This window comes from Giraffa tippelskirchi, chromosome 2 (genome assembly GCF_054371585.1).
Source record: "Giraffa tippelskirchi isolate mGirTip1 chromosome 2, T2T-mGirTip1v1.2.pri, whole genome shotgun sequence".
Lineage (NCBI taxonomy): Eukaryota > Metazoa > Chordata > Mammalia > Artiodactyla > Giraffidae > Giraffa > Giraffa tippelskirchi.
Window position 1 is genome coordinate 137552322 of NC_137276.1, and position 18231 is coordinate 137570552.

At 39.0% G+C, this 18231-nt stretch overlaps 1 protein-coding gene across 2 annotated transcripts in view; it reads left to right on the top strand.

Moving 5' to 3' along the window:
* LOC145538556 (EGF-like and EMI domain-containing protein 1) overlaps positions 1–18231 on the top strand; it is a 349065-nt gene that overhangs the window by 279405 nt on the left and 51429 nt on the right. The window contains exon 5 of one of the 2 annotated variants that reach the window (XM_081570757.1): positions 15463–15872. The exons of the other annotated variant lie outside the window; for it this stretch is intronic. Within the exon in view, the coding sequence (XP_081426883.1) occupies positions 15463–15562 (100 nt within the window). The 3' untranslated portion in view covers positions 15563–15872. Of the gene's footprint in view, positions 1–15462; positions 15873–18231 lie in introns of those variants that run through there. 2 annotated transcript variants of the gene reach the window in all.

Here is an 18231-nt window from a genome sequence, read left to right on the forward strand (position 1 = left end):
ATATTAGGATGTGCTTATGACTCTCAAAAAAAGGCTATTTTGTCCTTTTACTATAAAACATGATATTAAGTATATTTGTTGGCAACACCAACATATTGTTAATAACCAGAGATATATGAGCTAAAATATAAGTGAAGAGTCATGATCCTTGGCTAGTCCATTTCCAAAAATACCCTGCTGAATTGTACACACTGTCTTTATATTAAGTAATATACACTAGAGGATCTGTAATTTATATTTCTGTAGAAGAATTCTACAACACTTTGCAAACCATGATGCTCTGAGCATATAGAGCAACATTGTAGGTATTGTTTTGTCACTAGAACCTGACTTGCTGTGTGCTGTTAGGGTGATGTGGGCTTCCCTAATAGCTCAGTTGGTAAAGAATCCACCTGCAATGCAGAAGAACCTAGTTTGATTTCTGGATCAGGAAGATCTTCTGGACAAGGGATAGGCTACCCACTCTAGCATTCTTAGGCTTCCCTTGTGGCTCAGCTGGTAAAGAATCCACCTGCAATGAGGGAGACCTGGGTTCGATCCCTGGGTTGGGAAGATCCTCTGGAGAAGGGAAAGGCTACACGCCAGTATTCTGGCCTAGAGAATTCCATGGACTACATAGTCCATGGTGTCGCAAAGAGTCAGACACGACTGAGCAACTTTCACTTTCACTTTCATTAGGGCGATGTAAAATACACTGGTGTAACTTTCAAGCATTTTGGTCTAGTCTGGCACACAGTGAGTTAATACATTTTTTTATTTTGCTAGCTAGCACATATGCATTCTTAACAACAACAAAAAAGGTTCATCTTTGCCATGTGCAATGTTCTGTGTTTTCTGATCTATTCTATTTCATTAACTAATGTCAGTAAATTGGCTTCACAAGCCACTAAAATGTTTCTACCTGCAGTTTGATAAACATTTCTCTTTAAGATGTAACCACTTCACTTCTGAATCCCTTCTAGAATCAAACCAAGGAATTGTTTGAAACATCTAGAAAAATCTTACAAATATTTATGAACTTTTAAAGTATTTTCCATTTTCTGCCTGATCACTCTCTTTGGTAATAGACCCCTCCTCCTTTCACAATGGTTAAAGGTACTTTATTTAAAATAAGAGAACAAAAGCACTCAAATGCACTGTAGAATTGGATTGTATTCCCTTTAAGTACAATAAAAGATAATTCCACTGAATCTATATTATGCTCTTTCATTTTTGCCTTCATGATTTCTATTAATTTTCCTGCACTTGATAAGGTTTGCATTTCATATGAAGTTCATCTTAACAAATGATTTGTATTGAATGTCATGTTTTAAATGTAAAAACAGAGTATATTATCACAATGAAAAGGAAGCGTGTCGAATAAAAGAGCAGACAGACAGGGCCTGATTGATGTTCGGAAGTTATTTTTGCTGTGAACTCCCGTCAGCCCAGAAATCATAAAGCAGAATGGAGGCTTGGTTCAGCTCACACGCCCTTAGGGGATGTATGGAAAAGGATTTAAAATTCTGATAGAGTAACTTCAAAAATGTAGCAGCTGAAATAATTTATTTCACTACAGAACAACCAAGTGAACTTTTACATTGAAATTATTCTTTTTGAACTTGCGCGTGGTGGCCGGAAAGCTCAGTGCCCTCTGCATCTCTGTGCGAAGGGTGCCTGCCTTCCTGTTCCCGAACCAAACAGCAGCGCCTTCTCTGGGTTCTCTGGCACTTTCCCACTGATCATTCCCTGACTAGAGGGCAGAAACAACCAAAAGTCTATGCTTTCAAATAAAGGTGGTGAGGGGAGGTAAAGAGGAGGAGGTCGAGGCTAAAGGAAAAATTTTTCTTTTCTTCCTTAGGAAAAGTTTCCGAAGGTTGGTTTTGGGCATTGTGTGAAAGGAGTAAAGAAAAATATTGGAGCATTTTTCCCCTGTAATGACTGCTACATCCAGTTAGCTGGAATTGTAGCATTTGATCTGGGTGGACCTTCAGATCATCTTAGAAGAAGAAATAGAAAAGTAATGAACCAGGCAAGGGCCACTGCTGCTTGTTGATACACGGCATTTCTTTTCATTCTCTGGGCTCTTTATCAAGCTACACCTGGGCAGCTCCGCGCAGCTCTTTTTTCCGAGAGACATTGAGTTGATGACCACCAAGGAAAAAGCAACTCTGTCGCTTCTGGAAAATGTTTCCCAACCTGACCCCATCTATGATGGTTGTGTGTTTCATCTGGTGTACCAGAATATACAGAATAATGACAATGATGATGCCAATAAACTATAAATGAACTTCTATTGTATTAATCATAAGCAACAATACATTTGATAAAGGGTAGATTTCTATGTATATTTATAAGGATATGTAACCTATCATGTATTCAATCTACAAAAATTTTCCCCATAAGAATTCCCAAACTCTTTGTAATCATTCTACTTATCTAGGTGGTCTGAAACTCACATGTTGAAAACCATTGCTCTAAAATTTTAAAGATCTCTATCAATCAGGTGAGGCAGATGCACCTCAAAGGAATCCCTGAATCATTTAAATGGTCAGACACAAAACAATAAAAATAAAAAGAGAATGAATAAAAAAATGTATTTATAATTTGCCTTTATTGATATCCTTAGATACAAACAGGGAAAGCCCAAAAGGATAGAAAGTTGTATGCTTATTTTCAGATAAATACTTCCCTGGAATATACAGATTTTATTTTTTCAGATGAAATCTCTCTATACTACTGCTATCAATAGTGTTTGAAATTTTAATAATTTCCTATGTTGATTACCTAAATATGTCGTTTATTATTAAAAATTGCTGATGCAGATAATTGGGACCAAAATAAACAAAAAAAGACACAATGACAGTAACAATATCAATAAAACCAAGCTTTCACATACACTCCCAGCAAATGTGAAAGAATTAAAATTATAGAGTACATTTTCAGTTTATATTATTGAATTTTTTGTTTGTTTTTTATTTGAAGAGGAAATATTTTCATTCTAAAACAAACATTTTATGGTCATATATAGAATTTGAAACCTGGAAAATTTTGTTTTGAGGTAGATGTTAATATTGAATCACTTCATGATTTATAGTTAATGAGCATTTTTTTAATGTTGAATAGAGATAGTTAACTGGAAAACGATCTCTAGTTAATAAGCTTTTACAATTAAGACTAATTTTTGTCCCCCATTGAGGAATAGCTGGATTGCATTCTATGCTAATGAAACTGTTTTTCAGTGAAGCATACAGTGATTTTCATAATTCTAGTCCTGGCTAGGATGTTGGGAAAATGGTGCATAGCAAAAATAATTAAAATGGGATTTAAGGCATATTTTGGAAAGCTTCTATTTTTCAAGATTGTTGTTCGTGAGTGCTTTACTTCTGAAGCCTCAAAAATTTCAGATGTGAGAGTAAATTTGGTGTTGAGGAACATTGTGAGCTTTGATTCAAATTCCAGCTTTGTTACTATTGGATCAGTGATCTTAATCGATTTGCTTAATAATGTGATATATAACTTGCAGGGTTGTTAGGAAGTTGTATATCATATCTAAAGTACTTGTCATGCTATATTCAATGTCTTAGTTGCTATTATTATAATCACTAGTATTATTACCACTATCATTCACAAATTGGTTATTATTCCTATATTATTTAGCAGTTGAGCCTTTTGCTGAAAGTAAACTCCTTTCTAATGAAGGCATCAGGTTAAATATATCCAATACAAAATAAACAAATAGACTTTGAATACACAGGTGTGATCAATGGATGATTATGAAATGGTGAATCTAGTAAGCTGTCTCAATCTCTCTAATAAGACAGAAGGGATGAAATTTCTAGAGGGACCCAGATTCTCACAGCATGAGTTGTTTGGTCACCTCTAGGACGTGCCCTCTTTAAAGTGAATATTGCTGCTGCCTCAATCATACTTTTGTTGTTTAGTCGCTAGGTTGTGTCTGACTCTTTTGCCTCCCCATGGACTGTAGCCTGCCAGGATCCTCTGTCCATGGGATTTCCCAGGCAAGAATACTGGAGTGGGTGGCCATTTCCTCCTCCAGGGGATTTTCCTGACGCAGGGATTGAACCCAAGTCTCCTGTATTGGCAGGCAGTTTCTTTACCACGGAGCCACCAGGGAAGCCTCTTGGCAATTGTATACAAGGTTGCAAAATATCAGTACATTCCTCTGAATGCCCCAGCATCCCAGCCAGGACTTCTCTCTTAATCTTGTCCAGACTACAGTATTGATTTATCCAAGCACATTTCAACCTGCAATATCCTTTCCGCTAGAAAGGTGAAGTGTTTACTAAGGAAATAGCAGGGTGGATGAGAACTTTGTATGGAAAGAACAAGAAGGAGAGGTGCAGGGCACAGGTAACTTGGATGTGGTGGTTGTCGGTCTCTCCACAAGGTGGCACTCGTTTTCCCTTCTCTTTTATTTTATTTTCTCCTTTTTTTAAAAATTTATTTATTTATCTATTTTTTACTTTACAATATTGTGTTAGTTTTGCCATGCATTGACGTGAATCCACCATGGATGTACATGGGTTATTTTCAACTGACAAAAATAAATTTGTCACTTAATTTCCACCATCACAGAACACATACTGTTGGTTTATGTATCAAAGGTAGCTGGTTTCAAGTAGTTTAAAAACATCCTGTCATGTTACTTACTCTTAGTAGTAACAAGTATAATTTTACCTCCTCTAAGGCTCTATTTTGGATTTCCCTGGTGGCTCAGTCAGTAAAGAATCTGCCTGCAGTGCGGGCAACCCAGGTTGGATCCCAGGGTTGGGAAGATCCCCTGGAGCAGGGCATGGCAACACACTCCAGTATTCTTGCCTGGAGAATCCCCATGGACAGAGGAGCCTAGTGGATCCATGGGGTAAAAAGAGTTGGACATGACTGAGTGACGAAGCACAGCACAACAAGGCTCTGTTTGGATGTGAATACACTCACTACTAATGCTTAGAAGTACGTGCTTACTCCCACTCCCACCTCCAGATGTAACAAAACTCATATTAACCTCCTAATTTTTTTTCCCTAAAATCTCTGTAGAGTACAAACTATGAAAACTACAACTGAAAAGCCAAAAGGCACAAACTTCCAAGTTAGAAGATAAGTACTAGAGTTGCAATGTACAATGTGATAAATATAATTAATACTAGTGAATGGTATATGTAAAAGTTGTCTAGAGAGTGAATCCTACAAGTTTTCATCTCAAGGAAATTTTCTTTTTCTGTTTATTTAGTTTTGTTCCTATATAAGAAGATGGATGTTCACTGGACTAAACAATCACTAAATGTAATAATCATTTCATTTTATTTGATAACCATTTCATGATGTATATAAGTCAAATCATTAAGCTTATATAGTGCTGTATGTCAGTTATCTCTCAATAAAACTGGGATAAAGAAGTAAAATATAGTTGAAGACTAAAAAAGAATCAGAATAACATAACTAACCCTCCTTTTGTTTTCATTATCATTTTAAATTTTAAGTGAACATACTTTTCCATTTGAAACAAAATCTCCGATACCTAGATCTGGACATGTGTCAGAAGCATATTTACCACCAAAGAGCCTTGGGTCTCCTTATACTTTTTAGCGATGGGAAAAGTTACCACTATAGTCTTGTCACATTAAGTTAACTTCACTGGAGTCTGTGCAATCATTCAGTTTTTCTTAAAGCAGGAAAAACACTGATTCATTAGATAATTTTAAGATCAGATACAAAGTAATACATGTTACTTCTTCAAACATTAAAGTTATGCTATCAGTTTCCTTAAAAATAGGTTTTAAATGATAGATGCTAAGTAAATAAACAAAAAGGGATTTAATGGACGATTTCATGCCTCTATCTTTAGCACTTGCATCAGATTTTCTTTCAAAAGATTTAGAAGGCAAGGACTATATGTGGGTAAAATGATAGCTTCAGTTCAGTTCAGTCGCTCAGTCGTGTCCGACTCTCTGCGACCCCATGAATTGCAGCACGCCAGGCCTCTCTGTCCATCACCAACTACCGGAGTCCACCCGAACCCATGTTCATCGAGTCGGTGATGCCATCCAACCATCTCATCCTCTGTCGTCCCCTTCTCCTCCCACCCCCAATCCTACCCAGCATTAGGGTCTTTTCCAATGAGTCAACCCTTCGCATGAGGTGGCCAAAGTATTGGAGCTTCAGCTTCAACATCAAACCTTCCAATGAACACCCAGGATTGATCTCCTTTAGGATGGATTGATTGGATCTCCTTGCAGTCCAAGGGACTCTCAAGAGTCTTCTCCAACACCACAGTTCAAAAGCATCAATTCTGCGGCGCTCAGCTTTCTTCACCGTCCAACTCTCACATCCATACATGACCACTGGAAAAACCATAGCCTTGACTAGACGGACTTTTGTTGGCAAAGTAATGTCTCTGCTTTTAAACATGCTATCTAGGTTGGCCATAACCTTCCTTCCAAGGAGTAAGCGTCTTTTAATTTCATGGCTGCAGTCACCATCAGCAGTGATTCTGGAGCCCAAAAAAGTAAAGTCTGACACTGTTTCCACTGTTTCCCCATCTATTTCCCATGGAGTGATGGGACCAGATGCCATGATCTTAGTTTTCTGAACGTTGAGCTTTAAGCCAACTTTTTCACTCTCATCCTTCACCTTCATCAAGAGGCTCTTTAGTTCTTCTTCACTTTCTGCCATAAGGGTGGTGTCATCCGCATATCTGAGGTTATTGATATTTCTCCCGGCAGTCTTGATTCCAGCTTGTGTTTCTTCCAGCCCAGCGTTTCTCATGATGTACTCTGCATAGAAGTTAAATAAGCAGGGTGACAATATACAGCCTTGACGTACTCCTTTTCCTATTTGGAACCAGTCTGTTGTTCCATGTCCAGTTCTAACTGTTGCTTCCTGACCTGCATACAGGTTTCTCAAGAGACAGGTCAGATGGTCTGGTATTCCCATCTCTTTCAGAATTTTCCACAGTTTATTGTGATCCACACAGTCAAAGGCTTTGGCATAGTCAAGAAAGCAGAAATAGATGCTTTTCTGGAACTCTCTTGCTTTTTCGATGATCCAGCGGATATTGGTAATTTGATCTCTGGTTCCTCTGCCTTTTCTAAAACCAGCTTGAACATCTGGAAGTTCACGGTTCATGTATTGCTGAAGCCTGGCTTGGAGAATTTTGAGCATTACTTTGCTAGCATGTGAGATGAGTGCAATTGTGCGGTAGTTTGAGCATTCTTTGGCATTGCCTTTCTTTGGGATTGGAACGAAAACTGACCTTTTCCAGTCCTGTGGCCACTGCTGAGTTTTCCAAATTTGCTGGCATATTGAGTGCAGCACTTTCACAGCATCATCTTTCAGGATTTGAAATAGCTCAACTGGAATTCCATCACCTCCACTAGCTTTGTTCGTAGTGATGCTTTCTAAGGCCCACTTGACTTCACATTCCAGGATGTCTGGCTCTAGGTGAGTGATCACACCATCGTGATTATCTGGGTCGTGAAGATCTTTTTTGTACAGTTCTTCTGTGTATTCTTGCCACCTCTTCTTAATATCTTCTGCTTCTGTTAGGTCCATACCATTTCTGTCCTTTATCGAGCCTATCTTTGCATGAAATGTTCGTTTGGTATCTCTAATTTTCTTGAAGAGGTCTCTAGTCTTTCCCAATCTGTTGTTTTCCTCTATTTGTTTGCACTGATCGCTGAGGAAGGCTTTCTTATCTCTCCTTGCTATTCTTTGGAACTCTGCATTCAGATGAGAATATCTTTCCTTTTCTCCTTTGCTTTTCACTTCTCTTCTCTTCCCAGCTATCTGTAAGGCCTCCTCAGACAGCCATTTTGCTTTTTTTTGCATTTCTTTTCCATGGGGATTGTCTTGATCCCTGTCTCCTCTACAATGTCACGAACCTCTGTCCATAGTTCATCAGGCACTCTGTCTATCAGGTGTAGTCCCTTAAATCTATTTGTCACTTCCACTGTATACTCATAAGGGATTTGATCTAGGTCATACCTGAATGGTCTAGTGGTTTTCCCTACTTTCTTCAATTTAAGTCTGAATTTGGCAATAAGCAGTTCATGATCTGAGCCACAATCTGCTCCTGGTCTTGTTTTTGCTGACTGTATAGAGCTTCTCCATCTTTGGCTGTAAAGAATATAATCAATCTGATTTCGGTGTTGACCATCTGGTGATGTCCACGTGTAGAGATTTTTAACGTGGTGATAATGAGCCCCTACTGAGAAACTCTTAGTCTTTCAGAGTTCACAGTGTCTAGATTTCTTTTTGGAGGGTAGATTTTAGGGTCGTTTGTGGTAACTGTAAGACAGACTGCTGAAGGTTAGAGTAAATTCTTTCCTGCCTTGATCATAACAACTATTATTATGGAGTCTTTGCCTCGTCTTTTAGGATGCTAATCCTGTTGGAAGCTGATATTGCAGAATACTTGCCCTCACGTAGCCAAAGTCACACTTTGAGAGGAGGCATAAAAATCCTGAGAAGGTTCTAAGAAGAAAAAAATATTCCGGAAAGGAAACTAAGACATATCAGAATTTTCAACGGAAAACAATGCTAAAGCTTAAGTAACTTTAGTAAAGATAAAAGATACTGCTCTAACTTGTTACGTGGGCTAAATATTAAACTAAGCCCTTCCTAGTTACTAGCTCATTCATGCTCCCAGTGTTCCTAATATGACCAAAATCATTATCCCGCTTGTTAACAGAAAGGATGTCTGAGAATCAGAAAGGAATTAGACGTAAGATTTTTATTACAAAGCCTGAGACTAATCAATATACATCCCTGGCTCACTGACGTGTGTGTGTGTGCTCAGTCATGTCCGACTCTTTGCGACCCCATGGACTGTAGCCTGCCAGGCTCCTCTGTCCATGAAATTTTCCAAGCAAAAATACTGGACTAGGATGCCATTTCCTCCTCCAAGGGATCTTCCTGACCTAGGGATCAAACCCACCTCTCTTGTGTCTCCTGCATTGAAAAGCAAATTCTTTACCACTATGCCACCTGGGAAGCCACTGACTTAGAGGAGCATAGAATGGTAAAATTTGACTACTGGCATTAAACCTAAGTAATATTTTTATTTAAGTGTAGTTCAGTTAGTTGTTCCACCCTTTCAAATTATAAGGGAAAGTATGCTTCCCAGGTGGTGCTATTTGTAAAGAACATGCCTGCCAATGCAGGAGACATAAGAGATGTGGGTTCAATCCCTGAGTCAGGAAGATCCCCTGGAGGAGGGCTTGGCAACCCATTCCAATATTATTGCCTGGAGAATCTGATGGACAGAGGAGCCTGGAAGACTACAATCCATGGGGTTGCAAAGAGTTGGACACAATGAAGTAACTTAGCACATCACAGCATGCTTTCAGTGAACTTGAGAGCAATTTTGATTTGCATGGAGGAAGTTCTAAATCCTCAGGGTGCAAAAACAGTGAGTGAACTAAAAAGGGCCTTGTGGATCTGAATGAAAGATATTCAAGAAGCAAGGGGTCATTACTACTTTCCTAGTTATGTAGGTCAATCTTCAGAACATAAGGAACTGCACAAGTATTTCCTTTTAGAGATTTTTATTATGAGTGTCAACACCTTTATGTGAAATATATTTCATACGTATTGAATTCAGTCAGCATCATTCCTCATTCACTTCTCACCTCTGTCAGTATGAAGCCCTAGAACTTTCAGTAGTTGGCATGCCCCAGTATGATCATGTTTTTCATTAATCACTTTTTCATATTCTCATCAAACTAGGCACACATCTTCTTTCATTTGTTATACAGTGTGGAAGTCTCTTCTTGCTTTTGTTTATCTAGCTATTCATATACTGTGGGAGAGGTAGAATTTTCTCCATGCTTTTTCTATTCTTGAGTGAGCATGTACTGTTTCTTTTGGCTGGAGTGGAGGGGGGAAGGAGAGTTTAAAGAGATACATGTAAATTTCTTTGAAATAAAGTGGAATTATTATTATTGTTGTTCAGTTGCTAAGTTGTGCCCAAATCTTTGCGACCCCATGGATTGCAGCAGAATTCCCTGTCCTTCTCTATCTCCTGGAGTTTGCATAAACTCAGGTCCATTGAGTTGGTAGTGGCCAACCAACCATCTCATCCTCTGTCGTCCCCTTCTCCTCCTGCCCTCAATCTTTCCCAGCATCAGAGTCTTTTCCAATGAATTGGCTCTTCACATCAGGTGGCCAAAGTATTGGAGTTTCAGCTTCAGCATCAGTCCTTCCAGTGAATATTCAGGTCTGATGTCCTTTAGCATTGACTGGTTTGATCTCCTTGCTGTCCATGGGACTCTCAAGAGTCTTCTCCAGCACCACAGTTCATAAGTATCAATTATTCAGCACTCTGTCTTCTTAGTATCAGTATAGAACTTCAAAAATTTATGGAGACTCTATAAATCCAGGTTTTAGAGATCCCACTACTTTTCAGCATTGACAAAACATTGGAAATCTTTTTGAAAACTGTGAGGAAAAATATGTTGCTGGTCTGATCCAGCCATAGACTGGTCTCAGTGACCCTGAAATATACATTCAAATTTCTTGAAGTCCCACTTTGAACTTTGTTTTTATTGTTAGTCAGTTGCTAAGTCGTGTCTGACTCTTTGCAACCCACGGACTATAACACACTAGCTACTTCTGTCTTACACCATCTGGAGTTTGCTCAGATTCATGTTCATTGAGTTGGTGCTGCTACCTATTTCATCCTCAGTTGCCCCTTTCTCTTTTTGCCTTCATCTCCACTGAACTTTAGTATTTTTTAATTTTACTTGCCATCTCGGTAGTTATGCAAAAAATGTGCCTGTGTACTCAGTCGTGTCTGACTCTTTGCAACCCCATTGAACTGTAGCCCAGCAGGCTTCTCTATCCATGAAATTTTTCTGTTAAGAATACTGGAGTGGGTTGCCATTTCCTTCTCCAGGGAATTTTCCTGACCCAGGGATTAAATCCCCATCTCCTGCATTGTTAGGTGGATTCTTTGCCACTGAGCCACCTGGGAAGCAGAATTATGCAAAGATACCTTTGTGTTATTTTAGTTATTATTTTTAATTGTTTGTATGGCTGTGTTTTAACCCCCCTTATGACAGTTCTCTCGGAGAAGGCAATGTCATTCCACTCCAGTACTCTTGCCTGGAAAATCCCATGAACGGAGGAGCCTGGTAGGCTACAGTCCATGGGGTTGCTAAGAGTCGGATATGACTGAGTGACTTCACTTTCACTTTTCCCCTTCATGCACTGGAGAAGGAAATGGCAACCCACTCCAGTATTCTTGCCTGGAGAATCCCAGGGACGGTGGAGCCTGGTGGGCTGCCGTCTATGGGGTCGCACAGAGTCGGACACGACTGAAGCGACTTAGCAGCAGCAGCAGCATGATAGTTCTCTACCTCACTATTCTTGTGAACTTTTATGTTGCCCCTTTTTGTGAGGCACTGCCTGGGTACTGATTTGGTATTTATTGTTTGTTTTTTGCTTGTTGTTGTTCTTTTATTTTTGAGCACAGCGTGACATGTGGAATCTTATTTCCCCGGTAAGGGACCAAACCCGGACCCTCTGCATTGAAAGCGTGGAGTCCCAACCACTGGGAAGTCCCTGAGTACTGATTTGTATAACAGGTCAATTCTTTATACACACACACAAATGTGTGTGAGTGAGTGTGAGTGTGTGGGTGTGTATGATAATATGTTTTAATCAGATATCAGTATATTTATTACATGATCTCATTATGCTGCTTTATTCTTTTATGTGTTGTAGATCAGATACTTTAGTTTTATATATCTGTGCTCATCCATCTTGCCTCTGATGAGATTCTAATAGACTCCATTTTTTCAGTATTAGGAATTTCTCTCTTGTTGGTAGCTGAAGAGGAACTGTGTTTTGTTTTTTTTTCCCCCTAGTTTTCAATAAAATGTTCAACTCTGACTCATTTGGAATTAATACACTGTGTGGTATGAGAAATGACTCTAAGATTTTTTTTTTTTCTATACCGATATCACATTGGTCCAATGCTATTTACTAAACAGTAATTTCTTTCTCTATTGTTGGAGATTATTATAATCATTTGAATTATCTCAATCTTGAATTGTATCAATCTTGGTTCTATTCCATCAGTCTGTTTTTTGAACTATTTTTAATATATAATTATTGCTTTGTGATTTTAATCTCTAATAGAATAAAACATGCAGAGATGTATTAAATTATTTTATTCTTTGGAAAAAATGATCCATTCACATCTTCTGTCTCCTTCCAAGAAAAAGAAAAAAGTTATATTAACTTCAAAAACCAACTAAAATGGTCAAGGAGAATTAAATGTTATGAGTTGGGAATGAATGACAGATTATTTAGGATAACACAGTATGCCAAGTGAGTTTTATCAGCTGATGCAATGGTGTGATTGACAGTTTTCACTGAATCATTTTATGTATCTATGAAATTAGGAAATGAATTCTGTGGTCTCTGAGTTCCTTAGAATGCTAGAAATCCTATGACTTTTTTTTCTAAAATACTATAATCATTTTAACACCTCCAGTGTCTGACAACATATAGGCTTTGTGATGGGAAGACAAGCTGAGACATTGTCTCCTGTAGGAAACCATCCCTAACTGCCACCATAACCCCCATACCTAAGTCTCCTGCAGCCTCTCCTCCTCTATACCCCCTTGGTACCCTGCAGATATTTCTTCACAGGCCCTGGAACAACACAGTAGAAGAAAAATAATTTCTTAAATGAATTCAGTCCATGCAAGGCCTGTGGAGTGACCTTCACTGTTATAATATTTTCCCCTGTGGGTGGAAGCAAGACTAATTTTCCAGACCTGAAAAGTTGGAGATTCAGGCATCACAGGAATCTGCCTGAGTTGCTTTCAGGAGGCAGCTTCATCCTGGCTATGGCTCAGATGTTCAAGATCGGAGTGAAAGCTAAAATGAGAAATGAAGTACCTGATAACCACAGTGACAGGATGAACATATGTGGACGCTTTAATCTCTCTTCTTAGTCCAGGAGGAACAGCAGGACCTGTATATACATACAGAGTTAGAAACTTAGAATATTTTCGGTCTCTCTCCCAAAAAAGCTATAAAAATACTCTAAAGTTTCGAACTTAAAGCCATTGCATCTTTGCACTGTAATTTATTGTCTGCTACCAGTGATAAACTTGTTATTCCTGTTATAAGAGCATGTGGCACTGAGACTCTGTAAACTGTATTTATCTAGACAATGATAATATATAACACTGCAAATAGAAATGAAATTTTCCCATCTAGCGTGTTTTCTGATTATATCTGAAAGAAAACCATTTTGGTAAATATATCTAAAGAGAAGGTGGGGATATTTTACAACTGTAAACTATCCTTGCATAGCAGAGATGTAGTCCATTAATTCTCAGAGCTCCAGGCAAGGCTGACAATTCATAAGTGGTAAATCCGGAGAGTTATGAAGATATTAAATCTCACATCTGGTGAGAAAATGTGTTATTTCACTGGGTTGATTGATGGACACTTTCCCGTTACAGTGCAATTTGGGAAATCGCACTGTTAATTGCTAGGGTTTTAGCAAAGCTCTGTAGTTCAATTCCAATTACTTTAGTTTTGAAAAACAGAACAGCTGGATGGTAAAATTGCCTGGAGCTGTCACCAAGGGAGGACACAAGCCAGTCACCCGACCTCTACCATTCCTGCCTTGGATTTTCTACAGAACTGTTAGGTAGTGAAATCGCAGGCTCCTGGTATTATGAGATCTCCTTGCCCTGAGCTTTCTCTGGGCTCAGGAGCAAGTCTGTTTGCTTACCGCTCAGGTGATCACTACCCCATCATCTGGAGCCCTCCTGTGATTACTCATTTGCCTTCCTCTTCACAGGGGAGAGATGAGAAAAGTTAAATTTCATCACTTCCTGATCCCTTACTGCAAGGTGATCACTTCCTTGCCTTAGAGATAAGCGAAGCTTTAAACTTCCTCCTCAGAGTTTTATTTTGCTGTCATGTTGACCTTTCAAGTCTCTGTCTATGGGGCAAATTACATGTCTCCATACACTAACTCTTTGTCTCTGGCTAAATATAGAATGAACAGCTCCAGTCATGGTTTGGAAGTAGCCTGGTACCAGCAGTTAACTGTAATCAAATTGGGTGATTCAGCCCCCACTCCCTGCATCTCCCAGGCTCACTGACGGAGCCAGATATGTTTCAGATGCTTTCTTAGGTTAATATGATATGGGATCCAGGAGGCTCTGCCTGACTTGGTACAGCTATGAATATATAAGAGGCTTTCTTCAGTAGCTTCAGGATTTAAGAGCCATAATGAAATGAGGGCAAAGCAACTCTGACAAAATATTGGTGAGGAGAAAAGTTGGGAGCTTCCAGGGGAAATATTTGTGAAGAGAGAGGAAGCTTAGATATGTAGATGGGATATTTAAAGAAAATATCTTGCTTTCCAGAATCTCTTCTTACTTTTCAAAATCTATTTTGATATTGTAAATTCAACAAAAATTTTAATGCCCTGTTGACACTCTTGAGCTATGTGTTCAGTGTATTTTGACAAGTTAAGCTGAGGGACAAGGGCTGCAGAGAAGGGATCTACCCCTCTGGAAGCTGTCCTGAGCAATGAACTCTGCCCCCAAGACTACATAATATTAATACTTGGTGAATCAAGTACCTGCCCAAACTACTATTACTCTTGGGGGAATCCTTTTCGGGAGCCTTACTCCTCCTCCCTCCCTCGGAAGCATGCAACAGGACTATATATCTCTATGGTTTGTGCCTCGTTCTAACAAAATTATTAGTATGCATGCTCTGTCACTCAGTTGTGTCCTACTCTTTGCAATCCCATGGACTGTAGCCCACCAGGCTCCTCTGTCCATGGGATTTCCCAGGCAAGAATACTGGAGTGCGTTGCTATTTCCTACTCCAGGGGATCTTCCTGACTTGCATCTCTTGCATCTCCTGCATGGGTATGTGGCTTCTTTACCACTGTGCCACCTGGATTAACAACCCCCTGTACTCTCAAAAGAGTCTAGAATAAGATAATAGATTATATAGTCACCGTGCTCGTCATTGTATGTGTTTTGAACCACAAACAACACTGAACCTGAGAGTAAATTTTATAAGTGAAATTTTCTCAGTCTCCCTAGATTGTCCAGTCCTGCTCTGAACTTTTGTAGACAGATTCCCCTGGGAGTGGCCCATCCCTCAATCAAGCCCTGTATACAATCAGAAGGGCATGAAAATTTATGTCTGATGGAACCCTTAAAACAAATTTAAAAAAAAGAAAAACTCTCCTCTGCAAATTAAAGGGATTAAGTACTTTCAAAAACCAAGACTTAACGGTGTTTGTCAACATTCATTGTTGTCAGTTGTCATTATTTTTTACTTTGTATTTTGCATCAGTGGCAAATCTGTCACTCCTGGCATCTTGATATATTACCTTTCTAAGCTGTTGAATTACTGCTTCTGTTTTGTTTGACACTTAACAGGCCCATTCCTTTCACTCTTCTCTCGTAGGTCCTCTTTTCCACCTTCTCATCTCCGTGTGTCTCTCCTGTTATCTTTCCATGCTAGCTTTTGGCTCATTTCTTTTCTGAAGACTGGGCAGAGCTTTTGATCAAGGTGTGTCTGGAGGTGAGCAGAGGTAAGATTGTTTATGTGTACCTTTTCAAGAGAACCCAAGCACTGCCAACCATTCTCTTCCTTTCCAAAACTGTGTTCCTAATGTGCATTTTATCGATGGAGACTTGACTCTTCGATATACCCCTCCAAAGCTGTTTCTTGACAGTATGGATTTTATCACCTTCTTTAAATGTATGTACTATATATTTTTCTGCATTGAAATTAGTTTACAGTCAGCCTTCTGTATCCACTGTTTCTGCATCTGTGGGTTCAACCAACCACAAATCAAAAATATACAAAAAAAACCCCCCAAATACAGATATTTCCAAAAAGCAAAACTTGAATTTGCTGCACTGGCAAATATTTACATTTGTATCAGGTATTATAAGTAATCTAGATGATTCAAAGTAGACTGAAAGATGTACAGAAAATATATGCAGATATTGTGCCATTTTTTCCAAACTTTAAACTTTTTAGTGTGTATTGGGGATTAGTCAGTTAATAATGTTGTAGTAGTTTCATGGGAACAGTGAAGGGACTCAGCCATACATATATATGTATCCGTTCTCCCCCAAACCCCTTCCTATCCAGGCTGGCACATAACATTGAGCAGACTTCCATGTGTTTTACAGTACGTCCTTGCTGATTATCCATTTTAAATATAACAGTGTTTACATGACCTTACCAAAGTCCTTAACTGATTCTTCCCCTCAGCAACCGTAAGTTTGTTTTCTAAGTCTGTGAGTCTCTGTTTTGTAAGTTCATTTCTATAATTTCTTTCTCGATTCCACATATAAGGGATGTGATACAATATTTCTCCTTCTCTGTCTTACTTCACTCAGTATGACACTCTCTAGGTCCATCCATGTTGCTGCAAATTCTCAGCCATTAAGAAAAATGAAACTATGCCATTTTATATAAGGCACTTGACATCCACAGATTTTGGCATCTGTAGGGGAATTGAAACCAGTCCCCCATAGATACTGAGAGACAACTTGTGTAATACTCCTAATAACAGGGGTCATTTATTTAGATTCCAGTTTGTACTGTCAACCAAAAGAAGAATGTGGGAGGTTGAAAAAGAGAGAATAGTTTATTTGGGGTTTTAAGAATTGAAGCTTGAGAGACCCAGATTTCGGTAAGCTGAAAGTTTGTTTTGAAGAAAGGAAAGAGTCAGAGGCTTGTAAAGACAGAAAGCCACTAGGTTATTAAAAGTTGCCTGGCAAGAATTTTTATTAACTCTGAAGCCAGTCAGAAAATATTTGTCCTTAAGAAATCATGAGTTATTTTAGGGTAAGGGTCAGATAAGTATCTTGAATTTCTGGCAGGTATTCTGGATGATTTCATCAGGTCAGTAGGCTGAGACAGTGCATAAGACACACTTCCTTAATGGCCTCCTGGCTCCACTTAAGAGAGCGCTCTTAGCAGCAGCAACTCCATTTTGATTTTCCTTTCACAGTACTCAATCTTGATCTTCAAGAAAGTCCCCAGTATTCCATTGTATTTCATTCTCTTCCTTTCCAAAACTGTTATTGCACAGAAAATTTGATATTTTTTTATTTTTAGAGTTCAATAATCCATAGTTTTGTAATCATTTCCCATGTGTGATTTCTGTCTCCCTGGCCATATTTAAACCACACTGGGTGGTGGAAACCATGTCTTCGCTCACTTTTCAGACCTCTTACGGAACTGAGGTGAATGTCAAGTGCATGTAAAAAATTGCATTATTTATTTAGCTTGACAGGTCCTTGACCAAAGATATCAGTACCATTTTTTGATAAAGGAACTGTTTCAGTCAGGGCTCTTTAATTGGAAGCATCAGAAGCACCACTTCTTACTTAAGTAAGAGTGAGAATGTTGCTGGGGGCTTCCTAGGTGGCGCAGTGGTAAAGAATCTGCCCACTGATCCAGGAGACGCAGGTTCAGTCCCTGGGTTGGGAAGACCCCCTGGAGTAGAAAATGGCAACTCACTCTAGTATTCTGGTCTAGAAAATTCCATGTTGATGGGCTATAGTCCATGGGTCTGCAAAGAGTCAGACACAACTGAGTGTGCGCGCGCACACACACACACACATACACTGAAAGGTTATGAGGGTTGCCCAGAAAATTGAAGGAACAACAGGAAACCTAATCTTAGAAACAGTTGGACCTACAGCAGCCCTGAGATTACACATAATTGTTATTAATAAGAAAATTATTTGTTCTTTGTGCTGTTTGGTTCAAGATTCAAGTTCTAGAACTGAACTCAGGTCTTATATTAACTTTTGAACAAGGGAAGGTGAGCATCTGGATCAGGGTTACCTTCATGACTGGGACCAGTGAGTGAATAAAGACTTCAAGTAGCCCCACTTCTAAGCCCTTCTCTTTCCTCTATGCTGCTTCAGACTCCACACATCTAAAGGTACAGTGATAGCATCACCAATCCATTGAGTGTTCTTGGATCCATCTCACTGTCTTTTGTTTTACATTTCTTACCCAAGCAAACATGCATATAGCTTGACTACTCTTTCATGCATTTGCTTATAGATCATCCTATGGCTTTCTCCATTTAGAGGTTTTATTGTAAGGTTTTATATCTCTGTGGCATCTACTTGATTGCTATGCAAGTTAAGGGAATAAATGACAATGCAAAGTTGCTACGTTCAATAGAATTCTATTAACAAG